The sequence below is a fragment of the Microtus ochrogaster genome, chromosome 1, assembly GCF_000317375.1.
Source record: "Microtus ochrogaster isolate Prairie Vole_2 chromosome 1, MicOch1.0, whole genome shotgun sequence".
In the NCBI taxonomy this organism is placed as follows: domain Eukaryota; kingdom Metazoa; phylum Chordata; class Mammalia; order Rodentia; family Cricetidae; genus Microtus; species Microtus ochrogaster.
The window spans coordinates 83,505,929-83,521,986 of NC_022009.1; the positions used below are offsets into that span (position 1 = coordinate 83,505,929).

Consider the following 16,058-nt stretch of genomic DNA (forward strand, 5'->3'; position numbering starts at 1 on the left):
CTGGGTCGGAGCTTCATCGCGTGTGCCTCAGAGAGCAGAGCTCTCGCCTCTGCCCGCAAGAGTGGAGCATCGTGTCTCTCTGTGGTGTCTGCCCCCGAGAGGAGAGCTGTCGAGTCTCTGAGCTCACTTCCTCTTCCTCCCAGCGTTCTGCTATGTTCACTCCTCCCACCTACATTCTAACCTATCAGGGCAAGCAGCTTCTTTATTTAATCAACCAATGACCTTCCTCCATCAGTAGATCATTTATATACTTTTATATTTTTTGCAGTTCTGGGACTATCCATACTAGGCAATTATTCTGACACTGAGCTACAACCCCAAGACTATGGGATTTTAAAATACTGTTTGGTATTTACATTTATTCTGGTGCTTAATTTCTTTTTATTTGCTCATTTTATTTTTTTTCTTTTTGGAAACTGTAGATTTAGGATTGAGTTCGGAGAATAGTTTGGTCTCTGGAAGATCTGGACCAAGATATAATATGCCAGCTCATGTTGCGGTACAGATGACAGCTGAACAGGTAAGCTTTCTGTTGTTTGTTCATTTTTATCTTGAGTCAAGGTCTCATGTAGATTTACCTCAAAATCATTTTTGTCTTAGTTAGGGTTTCTATTGCTGTGAAGAGATACTATGACCACAGAAACTCTTAAAAAGGAAAACATTTAATTGGGAGGCTTACAGTTTAGGAGTTTAGTCCATGGTGGAACATGGTGTCATGCAGAAAGACAGGCAACTGGAAGTGGTCTCTCACTGGGCATGGCTTGAGCATGTATGAGAACGTAAAGCCCGCCTCCACTATGATACATACTCCAACACAGCCACACCTCCTACTAGTGCCACTCTCTTTGGGGGCCAATTTCTTTCAAACCACCATAAAGGTGTGGCTGAGAATGGCCTTGAACTCCTGGTCTTCTTGCCTCTGACTCAAATATTGGGATTAGAGGTTTGTCATCATGCCTGCCTCAGGTATGTTTTTATCTTGTACTGTATGTAAATTTTTAGTGATAAAGGTTGCTGCTTAAGAGAACAAGATAAATATGTATGTGCTGGTATTAGTGATCTTTAGTTGTGTTGTTAAAATTATAATGAAAACTACTGTAATGCATATAGAATGTAGATATTTATTTGCAAACATAATCTTAAAAAGCAGTGATAAGAATTGTACTCATCCCTTTTAATTCACAGAAACGAACTATCCAATCACACACACACACACAGCACTTTTTGTATAGAATCACTACGTATCTCATATTTTAAACAATTTCTAAATTATATTATCTGCTATACATATAAAAGATATGTAGTAGTTAGACTATAAGTTAGTGTAAAGAGGCTTGGTACAGACATAAACATTGTATGACACAATATTTTTGATTAATTACATCTATGAAAAGGAGGATGGGTTTACATTTATGTAGTTATACATATAGAAAATTATAGATACATTGTATAGGTAATATTTTTGTATTTAAATTTTCAGAATGTCCAAGTGGTAATAAAAAAACACTAGACTGTGAAAAGTATTCTCGCTCTTCAGTAAGATTGCAAATTCAGTATTAAAAAACTTAAAATCTTTGATATTACTGGAATTATTTTGCCTAATTTGTAATCCAGGATGTTGTTAAACCAAGTTACTCTGAAAAAATGTATATGATGTTTGTTAATGTTAATATAAATATTTGGACGATAACATTAAAACATTTTTATGACTGCCCACCAGTAGTTTTAGACTAAAGCATTCAAACATTTTATATCTGTTTATCTACTAGAGGTATTCTTTTTATTTCCCAAATAAACTTTTCCTGAATGTTGACAGGACATGAGCTTGTGCACAGTGAGCAGATCGTAAGCCACTTCTATTAAGCTGGCATGATGTTTTCTAGATGACTGCTATGTATTCATATGTTAATTTGTAAAGACATACAGTATAAATTGCTTTAAAACTGAACTAGATCAATTTAAATGATCAGCTAAATTAGCCTAATATTGGAGTTACCCTAACAGGACATTCTAATAAGTTTGCCAAAATAGTTTAAATGCTAGCAGAATGATAGAGTTCTAATGGGAGAGAGAAAATTGGCAATTTAACTTCTTTCATGTTCTAGATTCATGAAAATAAGACACAGGCAATAGTTCTCTGCCTAAACAGGCAGGGTCATTTGTGCACATGTCTTAGGACTTAAACTTCACTACTGTTCTTTTAGTATCTTTAGGATTAGGCCTTGTAGAGGGTTGGGCCAATGTTCTCTCAGCAGACTATATCTGTGGTCCTTTGTAGCTCTTTTGTATATTTATCTGAAATGAGTACATTTACTTCTATAGAAAAATCACCTTGTAATGCTTTTCAGTGAGTGATTTACTATCTCAGATACTTATTTTATGTATGCTACATCATTTGACTTACTCGGTGTAAATGATTTGAAACCTATAGATTACATGTAATTTTCACTTTGTTTTTAATCAGCATTTATTATTTTTAAACTGTAGCTCAAAACGGAATTTGACAAATTATTTGAGGATTTAAAAGAAGATGCCAAAACTAATGAGATGGAGCCAGCTGAGGTACAGAACCTATATATTTTTTAAAAAAGTGGTTTATATTGTATATAAAGTTTTATAATGACTTTGCTTTTCAAGTGTGCAATATACTTTGAGTTTAACCATATTCATAACCCATTACCTTCTCCTTTCTCTCCTGAGTATTTCCATGGAGTGTTTGTTCTGTTTTTCATGTCAGAAAGAATATGTTTGTATTATGTATATATGGATATTTGCATACACACACCCTAGGTTCCCAGTATGAGAGAAAATATGTGATGTGGGTCTGACTTTTTTTCTAGGTCTGGCCTTTACCACAAAATAATAATGATCCAGTTCCATCTATTTTTCTGTAACACACATAAGTTTGTGCTTTAAGGCTGAATAAAACTGCACAATGCAAATATGCTTCATTTTTTCATCTCTTCATTTATTGACAAATGCCAGATTAAACTTGGAAGAGCTCACTCACAGTAGATTATATGTATATGTAGCTTTCCTAGATAACTTCATATTGATTTTGATAGTGGCTGCACTAGCTTACATTTCCACTAGCATTATAGAAAAGTTCCCTTTTTCCTAAGTCCTTGTGAACATTTTTCTGTTTGTTTAAAATTATACCTGTTCTCATAACTTAGTACATAGCTAAGGACATTGGGCACTCTTTCACATGTATATTGGCTATCTGTATTTTGCTTTTTTGGAAATGCCTGTTTTCTTTATTTCCTCATTTGTGGATAGACAGTTTCAATTTCAGAAAAGGATCCCAGAAACTCAAGAAATTATTTCTGGAACTGACTCATTGAAAGCAGTTAACAGACTGCCAAGATAGTTTAGAAATTGGGGCAGTCTCTGCTAGCTGCATGTCTGTTTTAGGGTTGATATATAGAAAATATAAAGAACTTAAAAATATAAACCAATATTTCAAATGTATTGAATTATTAGCTGTCTTAGTAATTTATACATTTAATACTGTAAGAAAATAACTCAGGTTCTGCATATGAAAAGGGTAAAGACTGATTATGTTTTTCTTTATGACATTGCATTTGTAGGCTATTGGAACCCCATTGCTTCCACACCAAAAACAAGCTCTGGCTTGGATGATTTCACGAGAGAACAGTAAAGAACTTCCACCATTCTGGGAACAACGAAATGACTTATATTATAACACAATAACAAATTTTTCTGTAAAGCAACGACCAGAAAATGTTCATGGAGGAATTTTAGCTGATGATATGGGTTTGGTAATTTTTTTTTTAACTTCAGTTAGGAAAATCTTACTTTGCAATTACAGTTTTCTAAAAAGAAATTGTAAAGTGGAAAGATGGGTGCCAGTTTAGGACTGGAGTTTGCTTTCAATGTAGATGTAAGATACATATTTTTAAGTATTTTTTTTTAAGTATAGGCTTCTAGGAAACCAACAAATGGATCAAAGAACAAAAAATAGTTAAAAATGGGTAATAAAATACAGTAACATTAATGAGTGTATAGGCGTATATTCCCAATTTTCTTTACTTATCAGAATTCAGGACAACCTACCATTCATGTGGCTTTTAAAAAGTAAATGATGGTGAGTTTAGTCTCCATCATTGCAAAAAATAGTAGAACGTAAAGAAAGGCCCAGTTATTTCAGCTGAGGAGTCTGCGCCTCATTTTGTGCTTTCAGAAAGAAAACCTTTGGTATCGGTAGTAATGTCGACAACAAGAGAGAAACAATAGTTTTACAACCTTCTTACAACCTATTTAACTATACTGGCCTATTTGTTTCTTATTCTGCTTCTGCTGCAGACCTGCTTCCTCAGCTACCAGAGAATGCAATCATCTTCAAGGACTATGCGGGTGACCCAAGAGACTTGGAGGTTATCTGGTTGGAGGGCCTACCACCAAGCTAAGCTAGAACAAGTTAGCAGTCCCTACAGGTTCCTTTCCTACTAGAATATGGATACTGGCCTCATAGTATGACTTTATGTATTACCCCAGCTTCAGTGTCACTAGGTCTGCTGAGAAATTTAGAAATAGTAATAATGCAGGTTCTGAGAAGTTTGACCTGAGTCATGGACAGTTAGACAGGAGCCATGAGATGTCAGATGGTAGCACAAGAAACAAGACAGGTATCATGACAAGTTAGACTGGAGCCATGACAACAGTAATAAAGTAGACAAAGGGAGTGGGACAGGGATGGGACAAGGCCAATAGGCCTGATAAGGACAGAAAATGGTGTTGCCAGTGCGCAGAGCAGTCTTACATGCATCACAAAAAAGTGATAAGCGGAAGATAGAGTTAGACCCCATGGATCAGCGTCTGCTTAGGTGCTCCTGGGGCTTCCCAAATAGAGTGAGGCCATGATGGGCAGTGACACTGACATGACCAGGTCACTCTCCTAGCAGTATCCATCCCCGTCCATAGGACTGTATTCCTGCCAACACTGAGGTTCCTCACTCAGAATCTAACAGGAGGACCGAACCTTGACTCCTCTGACCCCTGGCAGTTTTCTTACCTCCTCTTTCCTTTCTTCCCTTTCTCTATCCTGCAGATAAATCTGGGTTTCATCTCTGTTAGACATGCATCCTACATACGCTCCTACATATTTAACTCTCCATTCCTTGGTGTCTTTAGTAACAGTTTTGTTTTGTGGGTTTTTTTTGTTTTTTGTTTTTTTTGTGGGAGGAAAGAAGATAATGTTATTTGAAATCATATTCTAGTTCAAACACTGGGTATGCATTGGAGCATAGTACATATTAGTGACTGGTTACCACAGCCATTCCTGTGGCTTTGGTCATAGAGCTCTCACTTTGAGCTCTATAACTACAGTATCAGGCATTAAATCAAATAGTTTTGAAATATTTAAAAGGAACAATAGATAAAATCTTAGAAGTAGCATATTTTAAAGATAATTCACATATTAGTATTCATAATAATAATAGCAGCTTTTATGAGAATGCTGTCACTGTTTAGTTGTGCAAGTTGTTTTGATGTGTAGGTGCAGAAAGTGGCAACTGACTGTCAAATTGTGGCATTATTTGGTATGTTGGGATTGTGTTGCCTTTTTTCCTTACAGATAGTGCAAAAGTAATGTATTATTAGTTGCTTTTCTTATCTCTATGATACCATTTCTAACTTTAGAGAGGAATTTTATTTTATTTTTTGACTTTCAGTTCTAGAAGATACAGTCTGTCATGGGGAAGGTAAAGGGGCCGGAATTTAAGTGGTTGCCATCTTGTGCCTGTAGTCAAGAGGCAGACATGCATGCATATGATAACCCCAGTCTATGGAATGGTGCCACACACAGTTAGAGTGGCTGGCCCTTCCTACCTCATTTACCTAGTCTAGAAATGTTAGTATGGACATATCTCAGAGGTTTGTCTTCCAGGAGATTGTAGTTCCTGTCAAGTTTACAATTAGTATTAATCTCATAAGTATTTTAAAAGCTCTTAAGATGATATCCTTTTAAGATGAAATACTAAAATCCAAGTATTTATTCATTAAAGGTACTAACCACTAGACAATAATACTAACTTTATTATTAAAGTTCGTCTGTTCATGTTGTATATTGAATGTTTTACCTGTTGCCCTTTGGAACATGCTAATGTTACATCTGCCACATATGGTGCATTTCGTCATGAGTGTTGCCCCTAATCTTATGAGCAAAGAATTACATTCTTGGCAGTTGCTTTAGTCATACTATAATGTACAAGTTTTGTAACATTTTAATGTATTACTGAAAATTGAATTAACCCTTACAACAAATACTGTTTTCCTTAAAGACAATGCCTTACACCTTACATTGATTACTTTGAACAAAATTCAGAATAGACACTCAGTCATTAACAATGACAGTTGCTCATTCTTTCAAGTAAAAATAGTATATGAATATTTGCAAATATGCATGTAACAACAATTAATGACAAAAGAGACCATGAATTTGAAAGGAAGATTTGAGAGGAGAAGATGATCTGATTATAATCTCAAAAAGGGGTATGTAGCAGTGCCTGAGGACTGACAGTAAGATTCTTCTCTGGCCTCCATACGTATGTATACACATGCATCTACACACACATAAATAATTTTGATCTTACATTCTCCTGAAAGGGTATGAGGTTACCAGACTTTGGGGACTGCTTTAAAATTACTACTTTTATTTCTGTGTTACTAACTATGAATACTACTGTTGAAAGTGATTGTCTTCATATGCATATTAGAATTTCTCATTATCTTTACTCTGAAGTTCAGTGAAAGCTGTTGATATTAGTTTCATGATAAAATGATAGTTCAATGTAGAGTGTTAATCATTCAATAAAGTGACATTTCTCTGCTGCTTATAGTCAAACATCTAGTAATTTATGTTAGAAGAAAAATGCTCTTAACTAAGTGAAATACTTATTTTTCATTAACAGTTATATTGTTTAATAATCATACATGCTGTGACTTTGACTGAAACTATTTTATTACTTTAAAATATGTTTTGAAGTGTTTTCTGGATGGATTTTAGAATCTGACCATTTGTCTTTTAAAAATATTTTAAAGGGCAAAACTCTTACTGCTATTGCAGTGATTCTGACCAACTTTGCTGATGGCCAGCCTCTTCTCAGTAACAGAAGAGAGAAGAATCATCCCAGAAAGGTAAAGAAAGTGTGTGCTTGGAAGGCTGCTTTACCATAGACATTTCAATATCATTAAAGTACCTGACACCTAATTAATAATAAATGATCTTTTTGAGATGTGATTAATGGTTTTTAAACCACTCATAATGATGCTTATAGAAGTGTAAGTTTTCTTGAGGGGTGAATGTTTTTAATCCCAGTACTCAAGGGGCTGAAACAGATCTCTGAATTTGAGACCAGTCTAGTCTACAAAGTGAGTTCCAGGCCAGTCAAGGGATACATAGTAAGAGTTTAGTTCAAAACAACAGAAATAAAACAAATTAAAAAACTCCAAATATACAAATAAACAACCAAAAAGAGTATAAGTACCATATTTGTCTTAGTTCTGTTTCTGTGAAGAGCACGATGACCAGGTTTACTTACCAAAAAAAACATATTAATTGGGAGGTTGTTTATAGTTTCAGAGGGTTAGTCCATTATCACCGTGGTGATCATGGTGGGGAGCATGGAAGTACGCAGGCAGGCATGGCAGTGAAACAGTAGCTGAGAGTTCATTAGTGCTGGTAGATGGGAGGGAGGGACAGAGACACAGAGAGAGAGAGAGAGAGAGACAGAGAGAGACAGAGAGAGACAGAGACAGACAGAGAGAACAAAAGAGACATTAGAAATAAACAGATATTCCTGTTCTCAACTGAAAATCCTAAAAGCCTGAATCAGAAAACAGCACAAAGCTGCTTTCTGTATTTTACTTTTCATGTACACTAGTTTTCCTTAGACCTTATTATTGAATTTTTAATTTTTGTTTTTACTTTTACTGGTATTTTAATCTGCTAGGATCTCAGATATATTTATTTGTTTGCTTTTTTGTTGATTTTGCTATGAATACTACTGCTGTATCTTATTAGCTTTGGGAATTCCAGAAAAGAGAGTATGGTAAGGCAGCCTCATGGAGCTCCAGAATCTTTGTTTTAAAATTTAGTGTGGGAGCGTTTTATTCTAATGTCAATCTCATGTCATGAGTTTTTTTTTTTTTCCACACTAACTTGTATAATTGAAAGCTTTTTTTTTTTGTGCATCTGTGTGTTTGTGTTCATTTGGAAAGATTAAGGCCAACTAATTTTCACTTTTTTAGTATAGTGGGAGCTTTTCCTATTTTAAGCAAATATCAATATGTACAATTAGCTAACTAGGGAGTTTTTTTATTTTTTTATTTTTTGTAATGTTTATACAAGATTTTCCTACCTCTCTTCCCACCCAACTTCATATTCTTTCTCTCAAAATGAAGCAAAAAACATAAAAAATGGGACAAGTATGGATTGGTGCAAGAAAAAGAGTAAGAGAAGAAAAAGATACTTAAACAAAACACTGATAAAAGCACATAAAAACATGACGTCCGTTTTGTGTTAGCCAGCTGTTTCTGAGCATGGGTCCTGTCCTGCGATGTGGTTTATATACCTAATTTCACTTTCTTGGAATAAACAACTGATTTTCTTTTTCCTAACAGGAATGAATTGCAAATAGTTTCTTATGTAGGGGTGGGACTTTGTGCCTATTTTCTCTCCCCCATGCTGGGATTTTGTTTGGCTTGAATGTGTGTAGGTCTTATGTGTGCTGTCACACTTTCTGAGTTCATAATGTACATCAGTATTGTGTCTGGAAAATGCTGTTTCCTTGGAGTTATCTGACTCTTAAGTTGTTCTGCCTACTCTTCCACATAGACTCTGACCCTTGAGGTAAGAGGTTTGAAAAAAACATCTCTTTGCCTGTTGTGCAACTCTTGGACACCAGAGAAACCACAATCCCTTCCCTGAAAGATAGATGGGTATTATCACAGAACTTTTCTTTTTGAGGCGCTAATATCAGTAAAGCCACATACATTTAAAAGCATTGTTTGTCATGTCTTCAAGACATTTTTAAGTCTGATATAACAGATATATGCCCTCTAACCTACATGAAAAGTAGTGTGTGTGTGTTTCTCCTGTTTCTTGGGAACCCTTGATATGAGTCAGCATATGACTGAGGATCTATATCTTGCTTTTAATGCTATTTGTGTAGGCACTTTCTCTAGCAAAAAACTGCTGTATATAAGCCAAAAAATAAAAGGAATAAAAAAATTAAAAAAAAAACACATCTCATTTGGAGCTGAATCCTTCAAAATCTTTCACTTCCGTATGTTTACAAGTTGTATCTGTTTATTACCATCTATTGCAAGAAGAAACTTCTCTAATGAGAATTGTGGAATGCACTGATCTATGAGTGTAGCAGTATGTCATTAGGAGTAGTTTTATCGCAGTGTTCATGTGTCGGAATAGCAGTACTAGGTTTTCCCCTTGTCTCAGGTTCTGGGCTACTTCAGCAGTGCCAAGTATGGGCTCTGTCTCATGGAGTTACTCTAATAACATTTATACTGTCATTGTACTAGTATATTTTGTAAGTGTGTCATTATTGTAGCTTGCAGTGCTCAAAGCTAGATAATAGTGATGATTCCTTTTCTACTCTGCTAGTGTGCACAGACCTTCAGCTCCACAAACACTAATCAGTAGGTGTGAAGCTTCTCATCATTTTCATTCTTGTGATACTGGTGAAAAAAATTTAAATCTATGTATATTTTTACCTCTATTTTCATCATTTTTGAAATAGTGAGAAATCTGTTAGAAATCTGTCAGCATTTTTAAGTAGACTTCATTAGGTAAAGCAATAAAAAAACTGGTATTCCGTTGAAGAAAATGCCTTTTTACATAGGAATACAAGGACAAGACTGTTAAACGCAGAGGAAATAATACTAACAACGAGGCTGATGGACTAAGCACAGGTGAGTTTTAATTATGAATGTGGATGTTTTTCTCACCTAAGATAATTCTGTTTTGGGTTTTGTAATATATAAACATTTAGGGTCTGTTTTTCTAAAGAATGGTGTGAGGACTGGTAATTAGAAAAGTTTTTGTCAAAGTAATTGATTGGTTATTAGTATAAAACCAGTTAGAAAGGTTAGGGAAAATGTTTTTGAGAGAAAAATTTCTCCAAAGAACAATTTAAAGAAAAAAAATAATATTTTGTTTTAGAACTTCATTGTATTTGAAAGCTAGAAAGAAATTAGAACCAACTCTGAAATCAAAAAAGGGAAGAGATCTGTGATGTTAGCAGTTATGACCTTTATACTTTAATTTTTGAAGCCAGATTGAAGTAGAGCAAGGCTAAAAATATTGTAGATTAGTGTGAAGAACAATAAGGGATAGAAAACATTCTTTGAGAGTAGAATTGAGTATAATTTTTGCTTTTTTATTTGGATATAGGGGTTAGAATAGTTCATAAGCTTGTGGGAGAAAATGAGAACTCAAGAATAATTACGTAAGTTAGCATTCTTAAGCTTGGTAGAATACATAAGCAAGTGGGTGGTGGGTGAGAGGTAGGAAAATTGACTTATAATAGATAATGGCATCAAATTTTCATTGAAAATTAATGAAGTGCTCTGGGAAGAAAATGAGTTTGAATTTAGGCCAACAGTGGTGTATTACAGAACCTGGGAGGACTAAACAGTGATAAGGAAGAGTGCTAATATATTTGAAAATTTAGCCTCTGGGTTGGTCACTGACTATGGAAAAAGACATTTTTATTGGTTCATAAAAAATTGAAGGTATATCCCAGTGGGAAAATACTAGTTTAGGAAAAATGCGGAAAGAGTACCAGGAGCTTGAAAGGAGTAAAGTTATTAAAGCTCAATGTTGATTATGGAAAATCTAAGCTTTTTGGAGAGATGGTGCTATTTTAAAACAGCTTGTTTACTCTGTGTGTTTCTTTGAAATAGAGACATCTAGATGTGGCGGAGAACCCGTTATTTCACATATTCAGGAGATGAATAAGTTTCTCACATCAAAAGTGTCTAGCTTTTGCCCTAAAAGGTAAAGTGTCAGGGTTTAGCTACATGGCATGTTTGCTACACTCTTCCTCTGCATTCTTGTAAGAGAAAGAGATGAGTTCTATATTTCAGTTATAGTTTACTTCAAGTACATTTCCTACCTGCAGATTACTAAATTACAGTGACAGTATAGTGTTATTTTAAAAATGAAACATAATATTATTCCATAAAAATAATTTAATTCTTAAATCATGCTGCTAATCTTTTCCTGCTTTTTATTTTAAAAGTAAAGTAATATTAATCTATACAATAAGTGGTTTATTTTTAACCATCGCTACCACTTTTCCCTTATTTCTTTCTTTGCCTTTCTCTCCTCTCTCTTCCTTTCCTCCCTTCCTCCCTTCCCTTTCTTTGTTTCTTTTTTTTTTGGGGAGGGGTTCAAGATGGGGTTTCTCTGTGTAGCTTTGGAGCCTGTTCTGGAACTCTCACTGTAGACCAGGCTGACCTCTAACTCATAGAGATCCACCTGTCACTGCGTTACAAGTGCTGAGATTAAAGGCATGCGCCACAACTGCCTGGCCACTTGGTGATTTTTTTTTTTTTTTTGACCTAGATTTTCTTGTGAAACATTAAGAGTTTTCCTTTGACTTTTGGAATGCAGAAAGGAAGGCTTTTTGAAGGATGTGTTTGGAAGATTTAACACAGCTTTCTTTGCTTTGTTCAAAAAATTATTTGTGGAGCATTAACACAGACTAGAATCTAGGGAGAATTTGGATAAAAGATACCATTCCCGTTTGATAATACGTTGAATCTGTTGACTTTATAAATTTCATTTACCCTCTCAACTAGGTGTAGGTACCAGACTTTTGTTATATAGTGTTTTCTCCCATCAGTGTACATGGATGTGATTTTGTGTCTAAATCTCCACTAGTAATTTCTCTGCAGCAGTCACAAAATATGGTGTACTTGATGATTCTGTCATTAATTCCCTCATGAACTGAACTCAAAGTCACTACTTACTAGTTTTCTTTTTATTTAAATTTTTTCATTTTATTATTTATTATTACACATAAGTGCATGGTTATTGTATGTCTGTGTGCCACATGCATACCCAGTGCTCAAAGAAGCCAGAAGAAGGCATCTAATCTCTTGGAACTGAAGTTACAGACCTATATGAGCTGCCACATGTTGAGGAATTGAAACTAGGTCTTCTGGAAGATGAATCAGTGCTCTTAATCTCTGAATTTAGCCTCATTTCCTTCTTATGTAATTGCCAAATCTTAAATCTAAACTAGTCATAAGCCTGTGTAATATAGCACTATTGGGTAGACTAGATCAGAAAAAAGGAAATAAATATATAACAAGGAAAATATGTACAAACAGCACCCAGAATGTGTACTATATAGCCAATACAGACATGCTTACTTTTCAGAATGATAGTATTTTTAGGTCTTTTGTATATAGTTACATTTATACTATCTAGTTGGTTTTATTCTTATCCCCATTTTCCAAGTGAGGAAACAGACATATTTCAGTGATTTGCATGAAGTCATAACAAGTTACTAATAACATGAGAATTAGAATCTTGGTAGTCTAATTCCAAAGTCCTTTGTTCTTAAATGTTTACTACACAAAGTTTATGAAATAATCATATTTTCCCTTTGATAAGAGTTGGATTTTTCCCTCTTATTCCATTTGCAAAGACTCTATCAAGATTTTCTTTATTGGTTTATATTATACATACTGGTAGGCTTCATAAAGGCATTATTTTCAATACCAGATTCCTTGGCCATATTCATCCTCCATCTGTTTTTTTTTCACCTCCCTCTAATCTCCTTTCTTCCAATATCTCTTTTGCTTTGATGTTATATAAATATGTGTGGACAGCCGGGCAATGGTGGCGCATGCCTTTAATCCCAGCACTCGGGAGGCAGAGGCAGGCGGATCTCTGTGAGTTCGAGACCAGCCTGGTCTACAGAGCTAGTTCCAGGACAGGCTCCAAAACCACAGAGAAACCCTGTCTCGAAAAACCAAAAAAAAAAAAAAAAAAATGTGTGGAGAATTTTGAGTATATATAGCTTTATGTGTCTTTGTTCAATTTAAGTTACACAAAATGAGCGAAAACATTTACTTGCCTGAGTCTGGCTTATTCTTGGCATTTTCTTGTTATGTTTCATTTTTCTTTATGGCTAACACCCTATTGTTTAGACGTAACATGTCTTTATTAATTTGGCTATTGGTGGGACATCCACACTAGGTGCATTCTTTAGCTCCTGTAAATAATGCAACAGTAAGCATTGATGTGCTTGCATCTCCATAGTGTGTTAACTCAGTCTTTTGGGTATATATGCAGGAGTGGTATACCTGGACCATGCAGTAGTTCTGTTTTTAGCTTTTTAATGACCCATTATGACTTCAAAAATGGCTACACTAGTTTACAGTCTCAGAACAACACACAGGCTCTCATTTTTCTTGCATCCCCATCGGCATTTATTTGTTTTGTTTTTCCTATCTTTTTTTAAAAAATTCCTTATTCTTGAGAATTTCATACATGCACGCAGTGAAATATACATGCCCCCTTTTTATTCCTTGTGGGAATTGAATTCCCTCCTCAATCTGCCCTTCCTCCTCCTCTTCTTCTTTTCCTCCTTCCCTCCCCCTTCTTCCTCCTCTTCTTGATAAACAACTAAGTCTGGTTAGTATTGCCCATAGGTTCATTGGTATGGGACCATCTATTGGAGGAAGAAAGACCTAACAGTAGCCACAATCTCAAAAAAAAAATGACTCCCTTTCTTCTAGAAATTATCAGCTTCTAGTAGCTCCTCTGAAAGGGTTGGGGCCTGGAGAAAACGTCAACCTATGTCAGGGTTTTGACTGTCCTTATTGTATGCCTGTAACCACAGTTGCAATGAGTTCATGAATTTGATAGCGGTGTCATGTCCTCTCCATCTACCAGCTCATTGTTTTTACCTCCTCTTTCCCAACATTTCGTGAACTTTATTGGAGAATAGGGGATGACAGAAGTCCTTAATCAGAGACATTGGAGCTAACCCTTAGTCTCTTATTTTTAGCACTTTGATCAATTGTAAATGTCTTCATTGACTTCAATCCACTGCAAAAAGAAGCTTCCCTCACTGAGATTAAGAGCATCCCAAGACTATAGATGTAAACAGATAGTTAAAAGGTAATTTGACAATATGCCATTTAGCAAAACAACATTAATAGATTCTACCTTAGGGCTTTTGAACTTCCCAGCCAGAGGCTTTTGATCAAGATTATATTCCCTCTCCAGATCTACCAGTATCCACTAATTCAGCAGGGAGGAATAGGGCTCCTTGAACTCCTCCCCCATGATGACTGACTATTGAGAGGACTAGTGCAGACCCATTGAATCTCTACCTATCTTTCTAAAGCTATTTGTATATATATGCTCACTTGCAGACTATTTGTAGTCACTTACTGCATGCAGATGCAGACTGTCTTAGAGTGGTCACTTGTGTCTATACAGGTGACTTTCTCTCTGTGGTCACATACCTAAGTATAGGTACAGAATGTTTCTGAGCCAACACTTGTATGAGTGTAGGTAACCATCCTATCTCTACACTGTTAAATGTTTTCTTTGCTGTTTGGATTGGTGTTTTCTGGTGATAGGAGAAGCTTTGTGATATTAAGCTTCCTATGTTGGTTGATCTTTGTTTTGTTTGCCTTGTATCCAGAGGTTGTGCTTTGTGGGCATTGTAACTTAGAAATATCTGTCAGTCTGTAGACACTAGAAAGGGATGTCAGCAGGGTTTCCAGTGGCAGGTGCCCTAGTTAACTTTTTTTTTCCATTCAAAACTTTACACTTCCTCCTCTCCTCCCATTCCCCTCCCACTCCCTCACTCACCCTCCTCCCTCTACCTCCCTCCTTAAGAGAGGGCAGGGAATCCTGCCCTGTGGGAAGTCCACCCCCTGCCCCCCATCCAGGCCTAGGAAGCTTTGCATCCAAATAGACTAGGGTCCCAAAAAAGCCAGTACCTGCAATAGAAACAAGTCCCTGTGCCTTTATCAATGGCTTCTCAGTAGCCCCCATTGTCAGCCACATTCAGAGAGTCCGGTTTGATCACATACTCATTCAGTCCTGGTCCAGCTGGATTTGATGAGCTCCCATTAGCAGAGGCACACTGTCTCAGTGGGTGGACCAACCCCTCACAGTCCTGACTTCCTTGCTCATCTCCCTCCTTCCTTCTGCTCTTCAACTGGACCTTGGGGGCTCAGTCCGTTGCTCTGATGAGGGACTTTGTCTCTATCTCCATCCTTTGCCGGACGAAGATTCTATGGTGATATTCAAGATAATCATCAGTGTGATAGTGGGGCAAGGCCAGTTCAGGCACCCTCTACTCTGCTGCCCAAGGACCTAGTTGGGGACATCCCCGTGGACACCTGGGATCTCCTACTCTTAAAGAACTAGTGAATCTTAGTCTAGTCCATTGTTCAGACCCTATTTCTACTACTTAAGGACACTGTGCTCTTAGTTGGAGTCCCAACCCCCACTGAGTGATTCTTTTCTGGCTGGGTGGCCAGGGAGGAACAAGCGATTCTTCCCCCAACAAAGTGTTTTGCATTTCAGGACTCAGAATAGTCCCATGACCCTTGTCCTGGGCCATACAGAATGGACCTTTGCATCTATTTCCGCCAAGTTGCTAGCAAAGCAAAGGTCTTTTTAAATGACTAGACTGATACCTCTGCTCCAGCCAAATACTGACTATGAATATGCGCTCCCAAATTATTGTCTGGTTGAACTGTAAATCTTCTCAGTGATGTGACTGCTATCAGTGTACTTTCTGTAAAGGCTTATTTTTTGTTTTGTCTTTCGATTTTGCCTATCTCTGATGATTTGTACAGATGTTATACAAATTGGCTATACAAATGACTGCCCTCCTTCCTTTCTTTTTCTTTGCTACATTATCTTGTATTGAGTGTAGGACTGTCTGAAGGTCTGTCTGTCCTAAGCTGGGGTCTGAAGGTCTGTCTGTCCTAAGCTGGGGTCTGAAGGTCTGTCTGTCCTAAGCTGGGGTCTGAAG

At 36.4% G+C, this 16,058-nt stretch overlaps 1 protein-coding gene across 2 annotated transcripts in view; it reads left to right on the plus strand.

Moving 5' to 3' along the window:
- Hltf (helicase like transcription factor) overlaps positions 1–16,058 on the plus strand; it is a 61,850-nt gene that overhangs the window by 9,321 nt on the left and 36,471 nt on the right. Inside the window, exons 5-11 of one of the 2 annotated variants that reach the window (XM_026782664.1) lie at positions 423–520; positions 2,488–2,562; positions 3,591–3,782; positions 4,327–4,440; positions 7,063–7,158; positions 9,882–9,951; positions 10,945–11,038. In XM_026782664.1, the coding sequence (XP_026638465.1) occupies positions 423–520; positions 2,488–2,562; positions 3,591–3,782; positions 4,327–4,440; positions 7,063–7,158; positions 9,882–9,951; positions 10,945–11,038 (739 nt within the window). The remainder of the gene's footprint in view (positions 1–422; positions 521–2,487; positions 2,563–3,590; positions 3,783–4,326; positions 4,441–7,062; positions 7,159–9,881; positions 9,952–10,944; positions 11,039–16,058) is intronic. The other variant, XM_013347929.2, reaches the window with a different exon arrangement.